This window comes from Macrotis lagotis, chromosome 1 (assembly GCF_037893015.1).
Source record: "Macrotis lagotis isolate mMagLag1 chromosome 1, bilby.v1.9.chrom.fasta, whole genome shotgun sequence".
NCBI lineage: Eukaryota > Metazoa > Chordata > Mammalia > Peramelemorphia > Peramelidae > Macrotis > Macrotis lagotis.
In genome coordinates this window covers 558,060,695-558,086,602 of record NC_133658.1, presented here as the reverse complement: position 1 = coordinate 558,086,602, position 25,908 = coordinate 558,060,695, and the positions used below count along the sequence as shown (strand labels likewise).

The following is a 25,908-nucleotide window of genomic DNA, read 5'->3' as shown; positions in this document are numbered from 1 at the left end:
CTTAAAAACGCAAGGGCCATCCGACCCACTGGGCACATTTGCCAGTTCTCCTCCTTCCTCCTCCCTGCCTTTAATCAGTCCCCAGTACTGTTCGATCACTACATGTTTATTAATGGGAAGATTCAGGTCTCCGTTTTGGGTTACTGTACTCTTTAATGTACTGTTTTGTTTTTGGAACACACTGCCACGACCGCAAATCATGGAAATCGTTTGGAATGTCTTTCAGGGCAGGCCTGGGCTCTTACTTCTGCTTTGTTACAGGTCTCCTCTGGGCTCGGGGACCGGACGGGCGGCGGAGGAGCGCTGTAAGGGCGGCCCGGGCCGCGGCAGGCCGCCCTCAGCGGCGGGTGAGCTCTTGGGGCTCGGCACGCTCCCGGGGCTGCGGAGGGGCTGGCGGCCCGGGGCCTGGCCCGGGGTCCGTCCCCGGCCTCCTGCCGCCCTTGCAAGGCGCCCACGAAGCTCCCGCCACTGCGGCTCTTCTCTCTTTCCGCGTCCTCCCGTCCGCAGCGGCCGCCCGGCGTGCCCGCCTCTCTGCCAGGGCCATCCCCTCCCTTACTCTTCTTACTCCACGTAAAAGAGTCCCGCAAGGCCCTCGGGCTAAGCTTCTTCATGGCGGCTGGGTCCCGGGGGGCTGGGCCCCGGGGGGCTGGGCCCCGGCGCGGCCGGCCGGGCCTCCGGGGCGCTCTTCCCGCAGCACCGCAAGGCCCTGCGCATGGCCGGGGCTTCGCTCAGAGCTCCAGCGCCCTGTCTGGCGGCGGCGGCGGCTCCGGCCGGGGCGGCTCCGGTCCTGGCGGCTCCGGCCTGGGCGCCCCTTCTGCCACTCACCGCCGGGCGAGGCCGCTCCACTTTCTCTCAGTCTCTGTTAGCGCTCGGGGCTATTCTGACGGGGTTTCATTCAGCATGGCCGGAGTGCTGGGCGACAGGTGCCCTGGCCCTGGCCCTGGCCCTGGCCCTGGCCCTCGTCCTCGCCCTGGACCTATCCCTGGCCCTCGCCCTGGCCCTGGCCCTGGCCCTGGCCCTCGCCCTGGACCTATCCCTGGCCCTGGCCCTCGCCCTGGACCTATCCCTGGCCCTGGCCCTCGCCCTGGCCTTCGGCTTCCTTCTTAAACAACCAGCCAGGAAAGGATGGTTCTTTCATCACAATGACCTTGAGTCACAATTGACTGCACCATGCCCGAGAGTACAAAAAATCCACGTCTAACTCCGGGTTCCAAAATCAAATCTCGGTGATGGAGCAGCTAGGTAGCAACAGTGGCCAGCCCTGGAATCGGGAGACCTGAGTTCAAATTTGACTTCGGACAATCAATACTTACTGAAGCTGGGTGACCTTGCACAAGTCACTTAACCCCATTATCTCACCAAAAAAAAAAACAACCCTGGGCCCTAAAATGAATATGGCTCTTTAGAGAACAGGTATACTTGGGAAGGCAGGATGAAGGAATATTATTTTTTCCTTTCCCACAGATAAGAAAGAAAAAAAGAAAAACAGGATTTTCTAAAGGTTTTCAAGGTGACCAATCACCTGAGGAGAAAACAAAAGATGGTGCTAATGCAATTATACTAAGACTTCATAAACATTTTTAAGGCATTAGGATTTTTAACTGTCTCTAGATAAAACTTTCCAAATGACTTTAATCTAGACACTATGAAGCCTTATTCATGAAAAAGTTGGACATAACCAAAAAATTCAGTGCCAACACTACCAATAAATATATACAAGACCTCTTAAGTTCTTTTAGTTACCTCTCAACCTGCATTAATTTTAAATTCAAAGATTGAATTGGATGCATCACATTCAAGAGTTCAGTATAAATATAGAAAAAATAGGGGGCAGCTCGGTGGCCCAGTACAACCTCAGACACTTAATAATTACCTAGCCACTTAACCCCATTGCCTTGAAAAATATAAAAAAATAAAATAAACAAACAAACAAACAAACAAATAAATAAGCTGTTTCAAATTCTCTTGGCTTTATGATATCACTTGATAAAAATAAGAGCCAATGTCTGGTTTTCTGAAGACTAATCATTATCTTTACAGAATGCCTTTAACTTCACAAATCTGATTTGGTAAATAATTCTTTATTTTAACCTTGTATCATCAAGCCAAGGGGATTAAAATTTCACCACTTGAAAGAACCATCAAGATCTTGACCTATATAAAACACTCAATAAATCATATCTTTGTTAGGAATCATCCATGCTTACAATTTCTTTATACAGCATTTCCCAGACAGCATAGGTAATATGGCTTGTACTGCTCTTACCTTCTTAGTCTTATTCTTTTTCTTCTTCTTTGATTTATTGTTAACTTGAGCACTCTGTAATGGACATGTCATTATAAACAATTCACCACAGCAAACATAAAACCACAGAAAATATTTCATGTATAAAGAATTTTAACTATCTCACATATTAGGCTTTAAAAATGAAATCAAATAATTATAACTTTTACTTTTCTAATGTTCTATTATAACTTTCTTTTCTAGATTGTGTGAGAGTTATAGCACTTATTTTGGGAGTCACAAAATTTCACCTGTTCTAAAGAACACAATGAAGAAAACAAAAGGGTACTACTATCTATCTATCTATCTATATATATATATATATATGCATATATATATATATACATACATACATACACACACACACACACACACACACACACACACACACACACACACACTAAGGCTCCATTTGTTTTATCTCATCACCTGGACATCAACACTTACATGTACAACAAATAAGAAAGGCCCTTTGAGAAAAATATTTGGATTTAACAAATATTTTCAAGGTCAATTTAAAAACTTACAGCAGCACTTGCCAAACATAAAGGGTGTTCTCAAGTTGGGGAAAAGAAAATAAAAAAGAAATTAAGCCTCTGATTACTCTTTCAGCCTTCTCCTGCTGGTGACTGAGAACAAACCAGGAAGAAGCATCTCTCTTACCTAGCCCTTCTTGCCCATTTCTCCTCTTCTATTCTTCTCTTTCCCTTTCTCCTTTCTAACTTCAAATAATGAGTGGGAATTTAGGGTTGACACAGAGCAGAGAATTCAGAGGTAGTGGAAAGGGAATCCTTCTAGTATCTTTTTCCTCTTCCTGTCAAAGGCAGGCTCCCTTAGGAATGCTTTGGGTATATGGTGACAGAATGGCAGATTAATTGACCTAAGGCTTGTCTAATTCCATATTTCTATGATTAATAAGAACTTATACCTCCTGGACATCTTTAAAAGTTTTCATCGCAGATCCCCTGAGTGCAGAGTTTTCATCTTTAAGAGTTTCTGCTGGCAGTTCTTCTGGGTCTGATTTCATATCTTTAATAGAGTCTATTGGAGATGCATCCTGTTCTAGCATCTCATTCTGAAAAATCTCTTCTGGGTTATAACCTAAACATCAGAGTCAAAGAACTCAAAATCTGGACACAGATGACTTAGGTTAATTGTCAATATTATAAGAGTATAAAAAACAATGCACGAAAAATTAGAAGACATGGGTTTTAGCATCACCTTTATCACTTAGATAGAGAACCCTGGAAAAGTTATTTAACTTTATTGAACCTTGCCCTCTCCCCTTTAAAATGGACATCATAAAATATACTCTGCCTCTTTCACAACATGATCATAAAATACAACAAAAGTGCTTTTGTATACTCTAAAGCAGAGCCTGTCAAAGAGTAAGTAGGTGCTTAATAAATGATAATTAAATTGAAATGAATCACAACAAATATACAAAGCAATCATTCTGTTATAGAATGGGGATGCAAGGACATAAACAAAACAATCCCTAACCTTAAAAAGCTTACTGCTAGGGAGAATGGAGAGAGGAATATGTACATAATATATATTTTGAGGAAAATTGAGACAGGAATATAGATAGCTAAGAAATAAAGGGAAAGGAGATTGAAGAAAGGGAGCATCTGAACTGAGTCTTGAAAGAAGAAAGGATTTTCAAAGTAGAAATAAGTGCATTCCAGGCACTGAGGATGAGTTGGAAAAGTCCTTCACTATTGAAGAGAACCATGACATCAGGGAAGGTGATGCCATAAGCACATGAACTAGATTTAAGTGAGGGGTGGGGGGGGGGGGGGGTGCTGTGCTCAGTCACCAGCCTCACTTTCTCCTCCGGAGTCATCTGGGTTCAGTGGCCAGATATAAATGAGGATGACTGGAGATGGCCCTCGATTTTAGGCAATCTGGGTTAAATGACTTGCCCAAGGTCACACTGCTAGTAAAGTGTCTGGGGTTGGGTTTGCACTCAAGTTCTGACTCCAAGGTCAGTGCTCTACCCACTGGGCCTTATAGAGCTTATATTTTATTTTATGGCTAATGGGGAGATTGATCTAGAGTAGATATTCAAATCTAGCCTCAGACACAGTATGACCTTGGGCAAGTCATTTAACCCTGTTTGCCTTGCTTTCCTCATCTGTAAAATGAGATGAAGAAGGAAATGGCAAACCACTCCAGTATCTTTGTCAAGAAAACCCCAAATGGGGGTGGCCAGGTGGCGCAGTGGATAGAGCACTGGCCTTGGAGTCAGGAGTACCTGAGTTCAAATCCGACCTCAGACACTTAGTAATTATCTAGTTGTGTGGCCTTGGGCAAGCCACTTAACCCCATTTGCCTTGCAAAAACAAAAAAGTAAATAAAAAAATAATAGGCACCGGGGCAGCTAGATAGTACAATGAATAGAGTACTGGCCTTGGAGGACCTCAATTCAAGTCCTGCTTCAGGTACTAGTTGTGTGACCAACAAGTCACTTAATCCCATTGCCTCCCATATAATATAATGATAGACATTCAAATTCTTGTTGCTCTAATTATCAGTGATAATTAAAAGGCTAATTATGAGTCACACCATATTATTGTAATATCCTTTAGGGTAGAGACTGTATCATATTTATCTTTCCATCTTCCCTAGTACGAATCATTGCACCTGTCAAATAATAAGCACTAAGTATGTTTGTTCAATGAATAAATGAATGAATGATACACTTACTTTGAGAATTTGGTCCTGTTTTCACAGTCACTCCTACAGTATAAAAAGAAAAGTTCAGAAATTTATCAATGAAAAACACCTGGCTGTGATAAAATTAGTACTGAGAAAAACCACCAAAGATTTCCACATCTGCTCCATTCTGCAATTGATTACAGAAAACGGAGCTTCTTTCTATTCACTCCACTTTTGTCCAGGGGGATCTCCTTAGAAATAAATATCAAAACCATAGAAACATAATTAGCAAAGAGAAGCAGGACTTTTGACTGCGCCATATGACATAATGCCTAAAGACATGGGGAACCAAGGTGCAAGCTGTTGGCTTGCAGGCTGGTGTCTCCTTGGGTTGGTGGGTTGGGGGTTTGGGGGTTGGGTACCAGCCCAGACACATTCAAAAGATCACTTGGCCATAATGAAGAGATCAAGCTGTGATTTGTCTCTGGGGGGGGGGGGGGGGGGGGGAGAAGGGACCAGAGAGAGGAGGTTCAGCTCCCACAATGAGCAGCAAGAGAGAGTGGGCTCTATGGGGGGAGGGGCTATCCCTCACCTTACTGTCATTCAGCCCCCCCCAACCCCCTCATTTTAAGATCCCTGAAAATACTTGCCACAGCCTCTGAGGTGGGTCAAGAACTAACAAAGAAAATATATTTCTTTTTGATGAATTCGGAGGAAAAGATTAGAACTCAGGGGGGGAGCGCCAAAGAAGGGCCACGAAGACCCAAACCTGGTCACTCCTGAAGGCCAAGGAGGGCCTGGCTGAGAGGAAGTACTCCCCGGCCATTGGCTGAGAGAGTTCACAGCGCCCCCCTCCAGGGAGGGGCTTACTCGCCATAGCGTCCCTGATTGGTCAAGGGGTTAAGTGGCAGGTGTTCCTCAGGGTTTTTCAAGTGCGCAGGCGCAAGGCACGGACTCTGCCTGCAGAGATCCCGCTAAAACGGGATTCTTCCCTCTGCTCCCTCCACCACCAAACCTGGGCAAGCCGGTGGACACCCCAAAATTTTGCTTTTAAATGCTTAAAATAAACAGTTACAATGGAAACTTAATGCATTAAAATAAAGTTTTAACAATGGTATCTACCTACCTACTGGGAGAACTGGTGGAAAACTCTGTCCAGAGATTGTGGGGCATGCTTTTTTCTTTTTTTTCGTGGCAACATGGAAAAGATAATGATGATGTTTGTCCTTCCTTTTGGAAGGAGGTCATAACATCAGGCAGATGATGCTGTGACAGGTGGGTGAACTGGATTTGAACTCGGGTCCTCCTAACTCCAAGGCTGGCCCTCTATCCCCTGTGCCGCCTGGGTCTACAGTATAATTGATAGCTTTCTTAAGGGGTGGGAAGGAGAGAATTTTTTTTCAACATTTTTTTGAAATGAATGTTTATTCTTTTTATGTATAATTGGGAAATATTTAATGAAATACTAAAAATTACTAAAAATACTAAAAGAAAGTTAAGAACAATTTTTTAATTTTTAATTTTAATTTAATTTAAAATTAAATTTTTAATTTTAATTTTTTAATTTAATTTAATTTTAATTTAACCTGTTCACAAACGGAAGTCAAATTCTGAAGAATTAGAAAACCAAGAAAAAGTCTCCAGGGGTGTAATGGTAAATGTTTAACAACTGTTTTTAAAAAAAAAAGAAAAAAAAGAAAAAGTATGTAGGGGGCACACAATGTGTGACCTTAGGCAAGTCACATAACTCCATTGTCTAACCAAAAAAGAAAAGTATGCAGTATATATTTTTAAGTTGGTTGTAAACCTAGCTTTTTTTGCCTTCTGAAATATACAAACCCTCTACTTGGTTAACTTGAAAGCCATTAAATCTTTTATGATCCTGACTGAGACTCAATGATATTAGAATTGTTTTATTGTTTCTTTCTGCCCAAGTGATTCATTTTCTTTTTGACCTAGATGCTCTGGAATTGGGTTATAAAATATTTTGGGAGGGAGAGAGGGAGAATCCTTTTTTTGATGTCTTTTATTTTTTCCATTAAAGGACTCCAGGGATTCTGGGCTCTAATAAGTGAACTTTTACCTTATTTTGTCTGAAAGCAGACTTTACATCTCCTCCTGCAAACCATACAACCTGTACTTTGGATATTTAGACCAAAAGCAAAACAGACTTCTAAAAGGAGATAGGATAAAAAGAGAGAAAAGAAGAAATAGAAGAAAATAGAATGGAAGAAAATACATTAGTTATTGATCATATCTCGGAAATATGAATGGGATGAATTCACCCAGAAAATGGAAGCAGCTATCAGAATGGATGAGAAACTATTATTTACAAGAGACACACACTTGAAATAGAAAGACACATATACACACCCAATTCAAATTATGGACTGGAACAATTTATTATGCTTCAGCAGAAATAAAAAAACAAACCATTCTCAGGTAAAGTAAAAGCAAAAACAACCTAATTAAAAAAAAATCAAGGAAACTAAATTTTGCTTTAAGACAACAAGTAATATCAAAAAAACTTATAGAAAGTTTCTCTGGTAAAATCCCCATTTCTCAAAAAAATATATGTATATATATATATAGATATATATAGATATATATAGATATCTCAAATTTACAAAAATAAGAATGATCCCCCAACTGATAAATGATCAAAGAATATGAACAGGTAGCTTTCAGAAGTCTACTTCTGAATCATGTGAAAAAAAATCTCTAAATCATTATTCATTAGAGAAAAATAAATTAAAACAACTCTATCATACCACCTCACACCTACCATAAATGACAAATACTAGAAAGGGAATATGAAAATAAGTGCACTAATTAATGGTAGTTTTGAGGTCCAAGCATTCTGAAGAACAATTTGAACTATGCCCAAAAGGCTATAAAATGGTACGTACTCTTTGACCCCTCACTTCTAGGTCTATATTCCAAAAGAATTATACAAAATATATGTATTTTTACATGTACATATAAAATCAGATCTTTTTTGTAATAGGAAAAGAATTAGAAATTAAGAGGATGCCCATCAATTGGGGAATGATTAAACAAGTTGTGGTATGTGACTGTGATGGAAATACTATTTATTTCAACAAGTAGCCAATTCATAAATATAGAGAATGGATAAAAGTGAAGACATTGGTTTTAGAAACAGAAAAATAGAATTTCTAAAAAAAAGTAAATCCATTGCAAAATGCTGCCAAAACTCATGATGAAACATGTTACCATTTCCTGACAGAGAAGGGGTCTCAAGAGTACAGATGACACATATATACATATATCATAGATATAGATATATAATATATATTATATATACATGACATATATATATATATAGTTTAGTCAAGAAAAACAAATCTGCACTTTGACCATATCCATATATGCATATGTGTGTATGTGCTGTTTATGTGTATTGCTACTCAGTAGTTTCAGTTGTATCTGACTCTTCGTGACCCTATTTGGTATTTTCTTGGCAAAGTTATTGGAATGGATTGTCATTTCCTTTTCCAACTCATTTTACAGATGAGGAAACTGAGACAAATAGGGTTCAGTGACTTGCCCAGGGTCACACAGCTAATAAGTAACTAGATTTGTCAGGAAGATTGACTTGGTACTCTGTCCACAGCCCCTACGTAGTTTCCCCTTGTGTGTATTGTATAGCCAAAGTGGCAATTTGTTTTGCTTGTCTATGCATGTTTGTTTCAAGGACTTTGTTTTACTTTCTTTTTTGTTGAAGGGAGGAGAAGGAGGTAGTTAAGTTTTGGTTCATTCCAAAAATTTTTTTTTAATTCTAAAGAAAGAAAAATATTTTAAAGTTGTGTATGTTGAATAGTTCAAAGGAGAAATGAACTAATCCTGACATTATGGAATGAAAAATAAATTGCAAAAACACAATCAAAAAGAGTTGCCAAAACAAAAATGACTGAGAATCCAATAGATATAATGTTAAAACTGCAATTGGTTAGATATCATCTACCTTGACAATTACATTTCACAGATTTGAAAAAGTGGACTGGAGAAATTTAAAAAATAGTTCAAAGTTCCATGACAATCTTATAGCACAATAAGAGTTAAACCTAAGGCTGGTAACTTCAAATCATGTGACCTTTCTACCATTAACGACCCATTATCATTTTCAAAGCACTAGAGAAGATGATAGAAAATTATGAGCAAAATCATCTCTCAAAACAGTGGAGGAGGGGGAGAAAAAAGTAGTTGAAGAGATAAGAAAACTTGATGAGAACTTGGAATGAAATCCAGCTAGCCCAAATTATTCCAAGATTTATAAATAAAACTGAAATATCTTGATAGGTGTAACCTTACACCTAACACATGGTAAGTACTTCATGACTGAATGTGGATACAGCTTTAGATTTGAAGACTTGAGTCCAAATTCTACATAAAACATCTACTAGTTATAATCCTAGGCAAGTCATTTAACCTCCCTTGGCCTCAATTTCTTCATCTATAAAATTAAAGGTTGGACTCAGTGATCATTTCCAGTTCTAAATCTATGCTCTCATAACAAATTATTCAAAATGGAATGTACTGCAAGTTTGTATTTCAGTGATTCTCATTAGCAATGATAATGTAATTGACTCTTTAGCCCTTTCCCTTCGGCATCCAATGTATAGTAATAAAGAAGTAGAAATGGCATTGGCAAAGATGAAGTTGAGGAAAGTCTGTTAAACCTGATCAAATACACATAGAAGAAATCTACACAGAGGTGACATTGAAAAAAAAGAATTCAAGGATCAATTAAAAATTTATCTCTAAGAACACAAAATTCCTGAAAAGTTAAAAGATTATAAACTATTTTTACTGGGAGAAAAAAAGGATGATTAGGAAGACATTGGTCATTACTATTTCTAAACTTCTCAACTGTATATAATTATAATCAATATAAATAAAGAGTCACATATTGCACATAAACAGATTAGAGAAAGCTACCAACAACCACCTGCCCTCACATAGTACACATAAATATATACAACACCACTGAAGTTAGGCGTGGTCAGAAAAGGAAATGAAGCGGTTAGGCATCAAGAATACCCAAAATACAGCACCTGAAATCCTGGAAATGGTAAATAAGAGAAAGATTTGCACAAAATATAAATAGCAAATTTCTGTGAAAACATGGACCAGGAATTGCACAACATGAAAAGGTGCTAAAGGATTCTGATTTCTAGCAGGGGGAGAGGGAATGTAACCTTATGTAAAGGGAAAAATCCTGAAGATGACAGAGAATAGCCAGGGAGTCAACCTTAACTCTCAGAAATGTTTATCCATTCTCTAAATGGATTATAGAGCAACAGAACCACTAAAAAGTGAGAGTGGAGCAATTTTCCAGCTTAAGATATCTTGGAAGGATTCAGGAAAACTTTCTCTCCCTCAGATGAGACACAGCTCAGGGCAGAAAAGGGATAGGAAAGTCAGATGGAGGCTTTTTAGACACAGCAAAGATTAGCAACTAGGCTCCTCAATCCCGGATCAGCAGGCCCAGGTGTGACTAAGCCCAGGAGTCACAGTGTAATGAGCTAGCCATTACTCCTGAGCTCAGAAAGTCAGTGAGCAGGTCATTGGCCCCAGCAAAAAAAAGCTTAGGATGATGCCCCCTTCGTCCCAGAAAATACAGCTTAATTTTTAAAACCTCAAACTAAACTAAAAAATGAGTAGAAAACAAAAAGAAATTCCTTAACCATTTAAAAATACTATGGCAACAAGAAAGATCAAATACCATCTCAGAAGACATTGGAAAAAAAAAAGTCTACTGGTGTAGTCCCAGAGGGGAATATCAATTGGTGTCAAAAGTCCTCTTGGAAAAACTTCAAAAGCATTTTAAAAATCAAGTTAAAGAGCTAAAAGAAAAAAATGGGAAAAGAAAGAAAGCACAAAAATTTACTGAAGGAAACAACTCCTTAAAAAACACAATTGGAGAAATGGAAAATAAAAACCAATTCTTTAAAAAATACAATTGGCCAAATAGAAAAATAAAATAAATCCTTTAAAAATAGAATTGCCCAAATTGAAAAGGGGATACAAAAGCTAACTGAAGAAAGTAATTACTTAAAAATTAGAATTGAGCAAATAGAAGATAATGATTCTATGAGACATCAAGAATCCGACAAACAAAATCAAGAAACTGGAAAAAAAAGAAGAAGAAAGTATAAAATACCTCAAGGGAAAACAAGTGACCAAGAGAGATTATTTGAGAATTATTAAACCAACTGAAGGCCATGATCAAAAGAAGAGCCTAGACAATATCATTTTAAGAAATTATGAAGGAAAATTGCCCTGATATCCTAGAACCGGAGGGTAAAAACAGTCATTGAAAGAACCACTGATCCCTTCCTGAAAGTGATCACAAAAAGAAAAACTCTAAAGCATGTAACCAAATTCCAGAATTATGAAGTCAAGGAGAAAATATTACAGGCAATCAAAAAGAAAAAATTCAAATATCAAGGAGTCATAGGATTACACAGGACTAAGAAAATTAAATATTAAAGGATCTGAGGGCATAGAATATGATATTCTGGAAGGCAAAGGAGTTAGGATTTCAACCAATAATCAACTACCCAGCAAAACTGAGCATACTATACTCTTCCAGTGGAAAAGATGGACATTCAACAAAATAGGTGACTTTCAAACTTTTCTGATGAAAAGACCAGAACTAAACTGAAAATTCAATCTTCAAATATGAGATTAAAGTGATGCATCAAAAGGTAAAGAGAGAAGAAATGTTATTCAATAAGATTAAACTGTTTTTATCCCTACTCAGGAAGATGATACTTCTATCTCTTGAGAACTATTAGAAGGAGTATACTCAGACCAGGAATGGGGAACTTTTTTCCTTCCAGGGATATTTATAACATCATTCACGGACTCTATTTGATGAAGCATTTAATTAATTCACTTTAAAAAAAGCTACTAAATTAATTGGATTTTGAATCCTGCCTATGGCTGCCTTAACAACACCAGACCAATACAGCCCATGGACCAGAGATTCCCTGCCTCTGACTTAGAGGGTATAAGAAAAATTTGATTTTGGTGTGATGATAAACAAAACTGAACTAGGAAAAGAGGAAAGGGAGAAGAAAGACAAAAGTAATTTATAACACATGAAGAGGTGCAAGGGACTTATTACTTCAAAGGAGAAAAAAGGGAGGGGGTGAGAATTGCTTGAATCTTTTCTAGTAAGATTTGGCACAAAGAGGAAATAGCATTTACATTAGGTTGGGTTTAGGCAATTGTCTTATCCTATAGGAAATTAGGAGGAGAAAGGGAAAAGGAAAAGGAAAGGAAGATCTGATAGAAGGGAAGGTAGAAGTAGGAGGAGAAAGGGGAGAGAAAAGGGGGAGGGGAGATTGAAAGAAGGCAGGGAAGATAATGAGGTGGTGTTTAGAAGCAAAACTGGTGAGGAGGTAAAAGATGAAAGGAGAGAGAAAAAAGGAGAGAAAAACAGGTAAAAAGTAGGATAGAGGGAAATACTGTGAATGGGATGAATGCTCCTATAAAATGGAAGCAAATAGCAGAGTAGATTAAAAAACAGAATAATATAGTATGGTGAATACAAGACACATTTGAAGCAGAGATATGCACAGAGTAAAGGTAAAAGACTGGAGCAAAATATATTATGCTTTAACTGAAGTTAAAAAAAAGCAGTGGTAGAAGAACTAATCTCAGACAAAGCAAATGCAAAAATACCTAGTTAAAAAAATAAAAAATGAAATACATCTTGCTAAAAGGTATCATAGACAATGAAGTAATATTAATACTAAATGTATATGCACCAAGTGGGATAGCATTCAGATTCTAAGAGGAGAAGCTAAACAAGTTACAGGAAGACAGAAACAGCAAAACTATACTAGTGAGGGACCTCAACCTCTCTCTCAGAATCAGATATATTTAAACACAAAACAAGAAGAAAGAAATTAAGAAGGTGAATAGAATTTTAGAAAATAAGATATGATAGAGTTCTGGAGAAAACTGAAAGGAGTTAGAAAGGAATATACTGTTTTCTGCACAACAACTGACAGTCTATTAGGGCATTAATGACCTCCCAATCAAATGCAAAAAGGGAGAAACATAAAATGCATTCTTTACAGATCATAAAGCAATAAAAATTATGTGTAATAAAGAGCCATGGAAAGATAGATTCAAAATTAATTGGGAAAATAACCTAATTTTAAAGAATGAGTGGGTCAAATAACAATCATAGAAACAATCAATAATTTCATTTAAGACAATATCAATAATGAGACAATTTTTGAAAACTTGTGGAATGCAGCAAGGAAATATCTCCAAATGCTTACATGAATAAAATAGAAAAAGAGGAAATCAATGAATTAGGCATGTAACTCAAAATGTTAAAAAAAAAAGAACAAATTTTAAATCCTTTATAAATAATGAATTAGAAATTCTAGAAATCAAAAGAGAGCTTAATAAAATTGAAAGAAAGGGACAGCTAAGTGGTGCAGTGAATAAAGCATTGGCTCTGGAGTCAGGAGAAGCTGAGTTCAAATCTGACCTCAGATACTCGATACTTTTGAGCTGTGTGACCTTGGGCAAGACACTTAATCCCATTCCCTTGCCAAAAAAAAATTGAAAAAAGAAAATTATTGAACTAATAATTAAACATAAGAGTTCATTTTATAAAAAATAAAACAGCAAACCTTTAGTTAATTTGATTTTCAAAAAGAAATAAGAAAACCAAATTGCTAGTATCAAAATTGAAAAAGGTGAATTCATCACTAATGAAGAAGAAATTAAAGAAATAATTTAGAGCTACTTTGATCAACTATATGTCAATAAATCTGACAATCTAAGTAAAATAGATGAATATATTCAAAAATGCAAATTACCCAGATTATTGGAAGGGAAATAAAATAACTCCACTTCAGAAAAAGAAATTGAACAAGCCATCAATGAACTCCCTAAGACAAATCTCTAGAGCCAGATGGATTTACAAGTGAATTCTTCCAAACATTTAAAGAAAAATTATTTCCAATTCTATACAAACTATTTGAAAAAATAGGCAAAGAAGTTCTACCAAATTCCTTTTATGTCACAAATATGGTTCTGATAGCTAAACCAGGAAGAGCCAAAACAGAGAAAGGAAATTATAGACTAATTTCCCTAAATGAACATTAATGAAAAATGTAAATAAAAACATTGGCAAGGAGATTATAGCAATTTATTATTGAATAATGTACTATGACCAAGGGGGATTTACACCAGGAATGCAGGGATATTTCAATATTAGAAAAATAATCAATAAACATAATTGACCATTTCAATAACAAAACTAAGAGAAATGATATGATTATCTCAATAGATGCTGAAAATCTTTTAACAAAATACAACAACTATAGTCTTAAAAATCCTTAAGAGCATAGGAATAAATGAAGTTTTCTCAAAATGATTAGTATCTATTTAAAACCACCAGCAAGAATTATATGTAATGGTGATAAACTAGAAGCATTTTCAGTAAGATAGAGGTAAAAAAACAAGGATACCTGCTCTTAAAATTATTATTCAATTTTGTAATTAGAAATGTTAACTTTAGCAATAAGAGAAGAAAAAAAATTAAAGGAATTAGAACAGGCAAGAAAGAAACCAAACTTTCACTCTTTGAAGATGATATGAAGGTATACTTAGAGAATCCTAGAGATTTTCAGTGAAAAAAAAATACAAGAAACCATTAACAACTTTAGCAAAGTTGCAGGATATAAAATAAACCCACATAAATCAGCAGCTTTTCTTATTACCAACAAAGCCCAGCAGCAAGAGACAGAAAGAGATATTCATTTAAAGCCATTATAAACAACATAAAATTAAGAGTCTATCTGACAAGACACACCCAGGAATTGCATGAACACAATACCAAAACAGTTTTGATATGAATAAAGTCAGATATAAACAACTGGAAAATATCAATTCCTCATGGGTAGGCAAAATAATATAATAAAAATGACAATTCTACCAAAATTAATTTACATATTCAATGTCATACAAGTCAAATTTAGTATGACCAAAAATACCAAAAAATTATTTTATAGCACTAGAAAAAAATAGCAACAAAATTTATCTGGAAGAACAAAAGTTCAAGACTATCAAGGGAATTATTGAAAAAAAAATACCTCAAATGTAGGTAGCCTAGCTGTACCAGATCTAAAATTTTATTCTAAAGCATCAGTCATTAAAATTACTGGTAGTGGCAAAGAAATAGAGAAGTGTATTAGTGGAATAGAATAGGAACAAAGGAAACAGTAGTAAATGACTATAGTAATCTATTGTTTGATAAACCCAAAGACACTATCTTCTGCGATAAGAAATAACTATTTCACAAAAAACTGCTGGGAAAAACCAAAAAATAGTAGGGCAAAAACTAAGCATAGACCAATGTCTCACACCCTACACCAAGATAAGGCCAAATTGGTGACATGCAGGCTTTAGACAAAAAGGGTGATGCCATAAGCCAGTCAGGAAAATAAGGAATCATCTATCTGCCAGATCTATGGCGGGAGGGAGGAGTTTATGACCAAACAAGAGATAGAGAGCATTATAAATTGCAAAATGGATAATTTTGACTACATTAAATTTTAAAAGTTTTGAATAAACAAAACCAAGCAAACCAAGATTAGAAGGAATTCAGAAAACTGGGAAACAATTTTCATAGCTAGTGTTTCTGAGAAAGGATTCATTTCTAAGCTATATAGAGAACTAAATCAAATTTATAAGAATACAAAAATCAAATAGTTAAAGGATTTGAACAGACGGTTTTCAGATGGAGAAATTAAAGCTCTCTTCTATCATATGAAAAAATGCTCTAACTAATTATTGATTAGAGAAATGAAAATTAAAACAACTCCAAGGTACCACCTCACATCTCTCAGATTGGGTAAGATGACAGAAAAGAGAAATGATAGATATTGGAGGGGATGTGGGAAAACTGGGACACTAATATACAACTGAGTTGTGAAATGATCCAACTATTCTGGGCAACAAAACTCTTTATACCTTTTAATGCAGCAGTAACACTGCTTGGTCCATAAGCAGGCATATTTCAGAAAAACCTGGAAAGACTTCCATGAACTGATGCTGAATGAAATGAGCAGAACCAGGAGAATTATGCACAGTTGTATAATGATCAATTATGATAGACTTAACTCCTCAACAATACAGTCATCAAAGACAATTCCAAAAACATTGTAATGGAAAATGCCATCCATTTCCAGGGAAAGAATTAAGTATATTATTTTCACTTTTTAAAATTAGCTTTTTAGGGCAGCTAGGTGGTACAGAGGATAGAGCAATGACCCTGGAGTCAGGAGGACCCAAGTTCAAGTTTTGCCTCAGACACTTAATAATTATCTAGCTGTATGACCTCGGGCAAGTCACTTAACCCCGTTGCCTTAAAAATAATAAAAAAATTTAAAAAATAAAATGATCTTTTTTTCTTTTTTCTTTATCATGGTTTTTTCCCTTTTGTGCTGATTCTTATTTCATAATATGACTAATATGGAAAAACATTTAACATGATTGTCCACATATAACCTATATAAGATTATTTGCTGAAATGCCAGAATAGGGAGGTAAGGAAGGGAGGAAGAAAAACATGGAACTCAAAAATCTTAAAAAAATGAAAGTTGATAAACTATCTTTTCAAGTAATTACAAAAAAATTACCAAGAAATAAATAAAATAAAATCAAGTGAGACATAAAAAAATAAAGTATCAAAGCCTTTTAAAAAGGTCTCCATGACCCTTCAGAACTTGTATCATCCAAACAAAATTAAGTACAGTGCTTTGTTCACAGAAGCTATTCAATAAATGATGCTGACTAGCTGCCATATAATTAAAGCAACATGGTAATTCATGCACCAGTGATCACATCATCATCAACATCATCATCATCACCATCATAATGATAGCTACTATTTATATGATGTTTGACTTGGTACACAGTATCTATATATGCACCACCTACTCCATACAATATACAACACACAAACCTTTCAGCCATCCAGCCAGGGTTTTGTTTCATTGAGTAGTAACCTCTGGGAACTAAATCATTGCATAAATTAAACAAAGATGTGCCCTTTGCTAATTTGAAAACTTGACCAAATTAATAATCAAAAATGATTATAAGGAGTGTTACAGAACCCAGAAATGTAAACCAAATTGATAACTTTCTATATAGATCATCCTGGTAGAGAGCTGCACCCCCATAGTAAATAAATTGAAAATTAGCTTCCTTAGTAGAGATGCCATAGAGTAAGTAATCCAAGGAGACAGCTCTTTTGCTACTCCTTGCTTTAGAGGTCTTTTCAAAGGAAAGCAATGAAAATAATATTAACTGCTGAGGCATGAGAAATCAATAAAGATTTTTGTCTGTTAACTTGTTTTACGTGAAATTTCAAAATCTGTGCTCTATTACAAGATGGAATTTTATTTATTTCACCTTTGGGGATTATATATTATAACAGATTTACTAAATCAATACTTTTGCTTTATCTACATGTAACACAAACATAGGACAACTTTCCAGGAAAAAAAAAAGATAAAAAATAAAATGAAACCTTTTCCTTTTAAATTTAACTTCTGTATGTTCGTAGCCTCAGTGACTGGTAGAGTCTTGAACTTTTTAAAACAACTGCAAGTAGAAAAGAAACTCATTTAATTTGCTGTAGGCAAAAAAATTCCCAAAGTTCCTCCCTGCAATGGAATGGGCAATGCAAAAGAAACATCAGATTTTAGAATTTGTCTCTACTACTCTTCATTCCAAGGCCAGAGCAGCGTCAGAAATTAAACTTACCTGCTCCCATCTACTCACAGAGGAAACTTCAATTTTTTATTACAGTCAGTAATGCCAGAGACCTTAAAGTCCATCTAAGGGATTTCTTAAAGGCCTATTGGTCCTTGTTAATAGAAAAGAGCCAAAATTACACCACTATATTACAGATAAGCTATAGTGTGTCTGACTGCAGCTGATCAGACCAATATGAGCTCAAATACCCTACAAGTTGAGCACAAATAGTTCATGTGTACATTTAGGGTGAATTCTCTAAATCTGAGCATTTCACATTTCCTTTGAGCTACTTCAATTCTGCATTGATGATGTTTTGTAAATGAAAAAAAAATCTCTCACTAGAATACACTATGTTATGTCTATGGTTAAACAGTACTATAAAACTATTTCTTTGAGACACTATTCTCATGCTAAATCACTGCAAAAAAGCAGAAATTTCTTGGTCTTTGAGAGGCAGTGTGGTGTACTAGAAAGCCAGAAAGGCCGCAAATCAAGTCCTGTTTTTGACAATTACTGGCTGTGTGACCCTAAGTAAGTAACTTAATCTCCCAGGGCTCTAAACAACTCTCAATTTATAAACTTCAGAGAAGGGCCCAACCTGCCCTTAGTAGAGGGAAGCAATTAAGGAAAATGTGCCCTGGGAGATTGGGAGGTAAACTACAGGTTCCACTATGGAGATAAAATGTGCATTTCCAAATTAATAGCACTCTTGGACCATGCTCTTATATCAACCTGCCCAGCACCACTAAAGTGCTCTTTCCTCTATACTGTTTCTTTCAATTGATTTTTATGTAATATTGGGAATCATCAATGATAGGTTTTATGTCACTTTACATGCATGCATGTAAAATTTTAAAATTAAAATATTATATATTTAAGATATTATTAAAATGTAGTATATATTTATATATTATTATGATAATGCAAATTTTCTTCAACAAATATTTTTTCCCACTCAACTACCACTTAAGGTTTACAAAGCACTTTGCATATATTAACTCATTTTATTCTCACAACAACCAGGTGTTATTATTATTATTACCACTTTGCAGATAAATTGAGATAGATGAATGTTAAATAACTTGCTGTTGTGGTAGTTTATCCTTCATTCTCAAAGCGAACAGAACTTAGGAATTATTGGAGGTAGAATTTGGACTCAGATCTTCCTGACTTAAGGTCCAGGACTCTATCTACTAAACTACCTGGCTCTTGTATGTTTTGCATAATTGAGATCATCTAAGCTCATGTGCCACCACCTACAGGATCTATACCATTAAAAATGCCCTCTCCACTTTCCCAAAATTATTTGGAAACTACTTTGTAATATAGAGTACATTTATTTTTCTGCATAAATATTTGCTCTAAATATAATGGAATATACAGCAGACTATATCAACAAAATACAAGCTTCCTGAAAGCAAGACTCTAACTTTTACACAATGTTTATATAAATGTGTGCTGACTACTCTGTAAGCAATCTCTGGGAGGGAAGATAATTTCATAACCAAGGGTTGTTTTTCCTCTCCCATGGTTACCTTCCCTTCTTTCCCATCAGTTTTCCTTCTCAGGACACTTCAGAGAACTGTGACTATTACTATAGTCATGCTCAGTATTTGAGTGGGTTTTGAGAGCTCAAAGAAAGCTTTAGTATCAGAGCATTCTAATCTAGGTCAAAGCATGAAGCATAGCAGGAAGCTCACATGAGCACTGGAATTAAAAGTGCTGGGTGTGAATTCTAGTCAGATACTTATTCTCTAAACAATTAAAATAAATCACTTCCTATCTCTGGTTTTAGTTTGTAAAATGAGAGGGTTAGACTGGATGATTTCTTCTGATTCTAAATCCTACACCCTATAAACTTGAATAAGGAAACCTAATCTAATTCTGGGAAAAGCTCTCCTCTTCTATTTTTAAGATTTTTAAGGAAAAACCATCTCTAATAATTTTCCCTTCCTAAAGTATTTTAATATTACATAAGTGGGAAATTAATTTTAAATCTCTCATAAAAAGAATCCCTTGTAAGCTTTCCAGAGCTCTAATTACGGAAAGGACAAAGTAAAGAAAAAAATTAACCAAAATGTAAATTCAAACTACAAATAGTTACAAAAATTCAGGGGATTGTGAGTGCTTACCTTTGTGTATATTTATCCTTTTTCGAAATGTCAAACTACCAAGAAAGGACAAAAAAAAAATAAAATAAATAATAATGTACCTTAAAAAACTTTCTCCTATTGTTTTTTGGCTTTTGTATATGAAGAAAGTGTAAGAACTGAAAAAAAGAATATCAAATGAAAGGGTGAAAACCCATAAATAAATATCTAATCTCTATATAGCTAGCCTTATTCCTTTTCCTGAGCTAAAATTCCATGTCACCTAGTAAACATTTCCTACCAGATATCTTCCAGGCTTTTAAGCTCAACACATCCAAGGCAGAAATAATTCCTACTCTCTTCTTCCTAATTTTCTTATTTCTGCTGCTGACATCACTATCCTTCCAGTTCTCCTAATGCAGATTGACAGTATTATCTTTAACTCTTCACTCTTCATCATTCCCCAGAGCCATAAGTTAATCACTAAGTCTTTTTTTTTAGGTTTTTTTTGCAAGGCAGATGGGGTTAAGTGGCTTGCCCAAGGCCACACAGCTAGGTAATTATTAAGTGTCTGAGACCAGATTTGAACCCAGGTACTCCTGACTCCAAGGCTGGTGCTTTATCCACTGCGCCACCTAGCCGCCCCTATCACTAAGTCTTATTGATTCTACTTTCACATTTCTCACATCCAACTCCCAACCACTACTCTAATTCAGTCCTTAATCATCTTTCATTAAACTGCAGTAAATGGTCCATCTTCAGCCATTCTTCCTTTCAGTTTCCCTTTGTCTTCTGCCAATAGATTGCAATCTCTTAGAGGGCAAATTCCATTTTTTCTTTTTCTTACTTGTACACCTGAGGAGTGAGAAAGAGGAGAAGAAGGAGAAGGAGAAGGAGGAGAAGAAGAGGAAGAAGGGAAGGGAGGGAAAGGAAGGGGAGAGGAGGGGAAGGAAGAAGAGACAGAGGACAGGAAAGACAGAGCAGAGAAAGGAAAGAGAAGAAAGAGAAGACAAACTGCAAGAAAATGATGTCCTGTCTTCTGGATGCACTGTATCTGCTGGGTTGCTCTCCCATGTGGATTCCTTGGACCTGGTCCACTTTGTAGCTCACTTCCCAACCACTGGAGCATATTGTCTTTTCTTCCTTAGCTGGCTCGCTTCTGTGATGCCAGGAGTTACTCCTCAGAGTTGACCCAGCTGCTTGTTTGACTCCCTGTGCCTGTTCTCTACAAGTTGTTGTATCCCCTACTAGGTGAATAAATCCCCTGGAAGGCAGTAGAGGGACAAGATATTTCCCCTTCCATCCTCTCATGAAGAATAAAGGGAAAATCAGAGTCCCTTTAAGAACTGGGTTCTTCCTAAATGGATAACTCTCCTCTAGATTGCCAGAGGTTACTTTCCTCAGAGCTGTCCTGCCTCAATTCATTTTTAGAACTGGCAAACATAATTTTAAAGTCACCAGAAACAGACCAACTCCGTAATTCTATTAAAGAAAACTTCATAATTTGTAAGGAGATAAGAAAGTCTACAAATATCTTTGTTGTCTCTATTACCTGCTCCTCCTATGATTTCACCAGCTGAACTAGGACCAGAAAATCAAATGACAAAAAATGTCCCGACAAGCTTTCCTCCCTCTTCCCTCACATTCCATAATAAAATATAATGGTAGACCAAGGAGTTTGTACCCCTTCAGCTTAGGACAATGCTGCCACAAAGTAGGTATTTAATAAATGTGTTGTCAAATGAATGGATCAACTGGCTGAACCCTTACTGATTTAAAAAAAAATTAAAGAGAGTTCATCTAAAAAAGTAACATACTTTGGATATTAAAATTTTAAATAGTACATGAAGAATGGTGTAAGAGGAAACAATTTGATTTGGAGTTTGAGATATGAGTTCCTATTCTACTGTTGCTATATACTACCTTTGCCATCTTGGGCTACCCATTTAACATCTTTGGTCCTTAGTTTTGCCATTTGCAAAATGAAGATGCTAAAGTGACCTCCAAATCTAAATAAATAATCACATTGTTTGAGTTTGTGAAATCTAACAGAGATATGGAAAAGAAATGAGGAACAAACTATCTTTTTCTTGAGTTCATGCTAATTTCTTGTTCTCCATCCCAATAACCTGAAAAAAACTGTAAAGGGATTAAAGCAATGCCATAATTCTGTTAGTTTAATCCATGATAAATTGTAAAGTTTCTATTTAGAGTCTGGGTATATTGCCCTTATCAATCAACCAACAAGCATTTATTTCCTGCCTAATAGGAGACAGGCACTGAGCTAGACATGCTCAAACTGGCTTCCAAAAAGAAGAGTACCACTATTCTTGATGTTATTATTATTTCAAATCCTTTTCTGTTGTCTTACTGTATCATGGAAATGGCTCTGAATTCTTAAAGATTATATTCATGGAATGTACATTTGGATTTGAGTGAGGGCTTGGTGTGCTAAGTCCCCAGCCTCACTTTCTGCTCCAGAGCCAGCTAGATCTAGTGGTCAGATATGAATCAGGATAACTGGAGATAGTCCTGAATGTGAGGCAATCAGAGTCCCACAGCTAATAAGTGTCAAAAATTTGAGGTCAGATGTGAATCCAAGTCTTCCTGACTTTAGGGCTGTGGCTCTATCCACTGCACCACCTAGCTACCCTAGATGGGAATACTTCTGAAAGGCATACATGATGAAATGCTTCTGAAAGACCCAAAGAAAGCAAAGTAAGTCTTTGCAGAGTTGCAACAAGGTCTTACAGATGCACACTTCCAGGTCAAAAAGAGATTGAGTTATTAGATGACTTCCCTTCATAGTATCTTTGTCCCATGAAAGTACTGAGTCTGTATAATTTGGAACAAACAGAGGTAGGGAACAAGTAAACAGGAACATGTATTACAGTGAAAAGAACCAATGATTTCTCACTATTTTTTCTTTCCTAATCTACTTGAAAAAATTTGGTTGCAATCCTAGCTGTGCCTCTTAACTATCTTGTATGAACTTAGACAAACCATATCCCTCTGAGTTCCATTTTCCACAGAAAATGCACATTAGATGATCTCTAAGATTCTATTCAGCTCCAAGTCTTACGATCCTCTAAAATCTCCCATTTAATTACCAAACCATAGAATTGTGGCTAAAATTCTGGTTTCTTCCAGGAGGGATGTGAATTTGGGGAAGCCTGGAAGGATTTGCATGAACTGATGCTAAGCAAGATGAGCAGAACCATAAAAACATTGTACAACCTAAGAACAACACGAGGGTGATGATCATCCTTGATGCACTTGCTCATTCCATCAGTGCAACAATCAGGGACAATTTGGGACTATCTGTGTTGGAGAATACCATCTGTATCCAGAGAAAGAATTGTGGAGTTTGAACAAAGAACAGACTATTACCTTCAATTTAGGGGAAAAAAAAAACCCTTTATCTTATTATGTAATTTTGCTATCTCTTATACTTTATATTTCTTCCTTAAGGATATGTTTTCTCTCTCATCACATTCAACTGGGCTCAATATATACCATGGAAACAATGTAAAGACTAACAGACTGCCTTCTGTGGGGGGAGGGGGGAGGGAAACAAGAATGGGGGAAAATTTGTAAAACTCTAAATAAAATCTTTCTAAAAAAATTCTGTTTTCTTCACTGACAATATCTTTTTCAGCCAAAAGTTGAAAGAAAAAACTAAGTTGAAAGATTCTATATACTCACCAGAATATTAAAGTTTACAGGTTCTTCACATTTCTGCATCTTTATAATGTTTCCTATACATCCTTTTTTCAAACATCGTTTTTCACTAAAACTCTAAAAAATATTTTTAAGAAAATGAAAAAATAATCAATGAATGCCTCTACATTTCAAAGGATAAGCAAATTTAGGCTACAAATTCCTTGAGAGTAAGCATATCTTATGTATCTTTGTGCCCACCCTCACCACTTCAGTATAGTATCTTGTACATAGTAATTGCATAATAAATATTTGTAGAATGAAGAATGAATGTTTGGCAATTATCAGAAAGTTGACCAGTAGGTATAAACAGTCTTTAGCTCAAGTCCTAGATGTGATATGTGTCAGTTGTTTATATGTTGAAAATATATAGAGAGAAGTAAATATGTGACAATTATGTACATATATACATACACATGTATATATATATATAATATATAAGCATGTGTGCATGCATACAGCCATATGATTACCTACATATGTGGCAGTTATGTATGCATAGGTATACACATGTACATGCAATCGTGCACGTGTATCTTTATAGGTATACATATATGCATGTGTATACATGTGTATATGTCTGTCTATGTATGCAATAGATAGATAGATAGATAGATAGATAGATAGATAGATAGATAGATAGATAGATCATCCTTATTGATCTCTCTGAAACTTGTTATACAATTGACCATCCCCTCATTTTGGATACTGTCTCCTCCCTGGGTTTTGTGATACTGATCCTTCAAGGTTCTCTTCCCACCCATCTGATTCTTCTCTCTCAGTCTCCTTCCATCTACATGTCCATGCCTCACCCTATCATGCAGAGGTGTATTTCAGGGCTCTAGTCAACATTCTCTTCTCTTTCTGTATTCTTCATCTTAGGATATCAATTTACCATGTCTAATGCATATATAGATATATACATATGTATATCTCTATTTATCTATATGTCCATATCCAGTTCACTTCTTATTCTCCTGAACTACAGTACCAGCTCTGCATCAAAAAAGTGCCACACTGGAACCTTCACTTCAGCTTCATAGTTGTCTCCAACTCCATATATTAAAGTACTTTTCTTGGGGCAGCTAGGTGGTGCAGTGGACAGAGCACCAGCCTGGAGTCAAGAGTACCTGAGTTCAAATCCGGCTTCAAACATTTAATAATTACCTAGCTGTGTGGCCTTGGGCAAGTCACTTAACCCCACTGCCTTGCAAAAAATAAAGAGAGAGAGAGAGAGAGAGAGAGAGAGAGAGAGAGAGAGAGAGAGAGAGAATATCAAAGTACTCTTCTCTCCACCCTCACTCCATAATCCACTCCTTCTAACTTCCCAAATTTCTATCAAGGAAACTACCATTCTTTCAGTCACCCAAGTTTGCATTTGTAGTCATCCTTGACTCTTCATTCTAATTCCAATCAGTTGGCATGTCTCCCTAATCTCTCAGATTCATCTCCTTCTTTCTCCTATCACAGAAATCACCTCTTTCCAGGAAATGCTTTGTAATGCTATCTCTCCTCCACCTCCACCTTTAGTCCCAGGTTGCCTTCAAGGTTCAGCTCAGGTATGATCTCCTCCATGAGACCTTTCCTCATTCCTTTCATTGTGACCTTGCTAAAATCATTGTACATTTATTTACTTTCTATTTTTTGGCAAGGCAATGGGCTTAAGTGACTTGCTCAGATAGGTAATTTTTTTTTAAGTGTCTGAGGTCAAATTTTGAACCCAGGTTGACTTCAGGGCTGGTGCTCTATCCACTGTGCCACCTAGCTGCCCCTATTTATTTACTTTCTATCTGTGAATATGTTGTATCATTCCAGAAGAATGTAAGCTCTCTGAGGGCAAGGACCATTTCACTTTTTCACTAGATTTCCAGAACCTAACACATATCTAGAGACTAAAGTTGGGACTTAATAAGCACTTGTAGATTAATTGATACATCCTTCAATGATTGTTACATAATTTACATTTCAGAAATCAATGTAATTTCCTGCAAAGAAGAAAAGATCAAAATGTTGTGCCCTAAACTTTTTTTCTGAACTAAGTTTCTTGTCAGCCTGTTTTCACTTTCTTGACTTTCCATTCTCCAATCGGAAAATATCTTCCCCTTCTGTCCCTGATATATGTTAAGCACTTTTAAAGAAAAAAGTTCCCTAAATCCAAAGCACTTTGCTGAAATTCTCCACAGTTTAGAATGTACTTTTCTTCTTATTGAACAGCACAAATAGTACAGGTTCCAAATTATGATAATTAATTCACTGAAGAGGATAACTGCTATGGGCTTGGATTTTAGACTTCTAAATTAATTCTAATGGTAGAGAGCTAATTTCAGGGTTATA

General features: G+C 36.3%; 1 protein-coding gene across 2 annotated transcripts in view; it reads right to left on the bottom strand.

Annotated features, from left to right (window-relative positions):
* Window positions 1–25,908, bottom strand: part of DZIP3 (DAZ interacting zinc finger protein 3) — a 120,791-nt gene that overhangs the window by 43,915 nt on the left and 50,968 nt on the right. For both annotated transcript variants that reach the window (XR_012474072.1, XM_074214440.1), the window contains exons 10-15: window positions 23,560–23,652; window positions 19,897–19,931; window positions 17,535–17,608; window positions 4,994–5,026; window positions 3,213–3,385; window positions 2,267–2,320 (exon numbers count right to left, since the gene is read on the bottom strand). Coding sequence is in view for 1 of the 2 variants with exons in the window: in XM_074214440.1 (XP_074070541.1) it covers window positions 2,267–2,320; window positions 3,213–3,385; window positions 4,994–5,026; window positions 17,535–17,608; window positions 19,897–19,931; window positions 23,560–23,652 (462 nt within the window). In the remaining variant the exon portion in view is untranslated. The remainder of the gene's footprint in view (window positions 1–2,266; window positions 2,321–3,212; window positions 3,386–4,993; window positions 5,027–17,534; window positions 17,609–19,896; window positions 19,932–23,559; window positions 23,653–25,908) is intronic.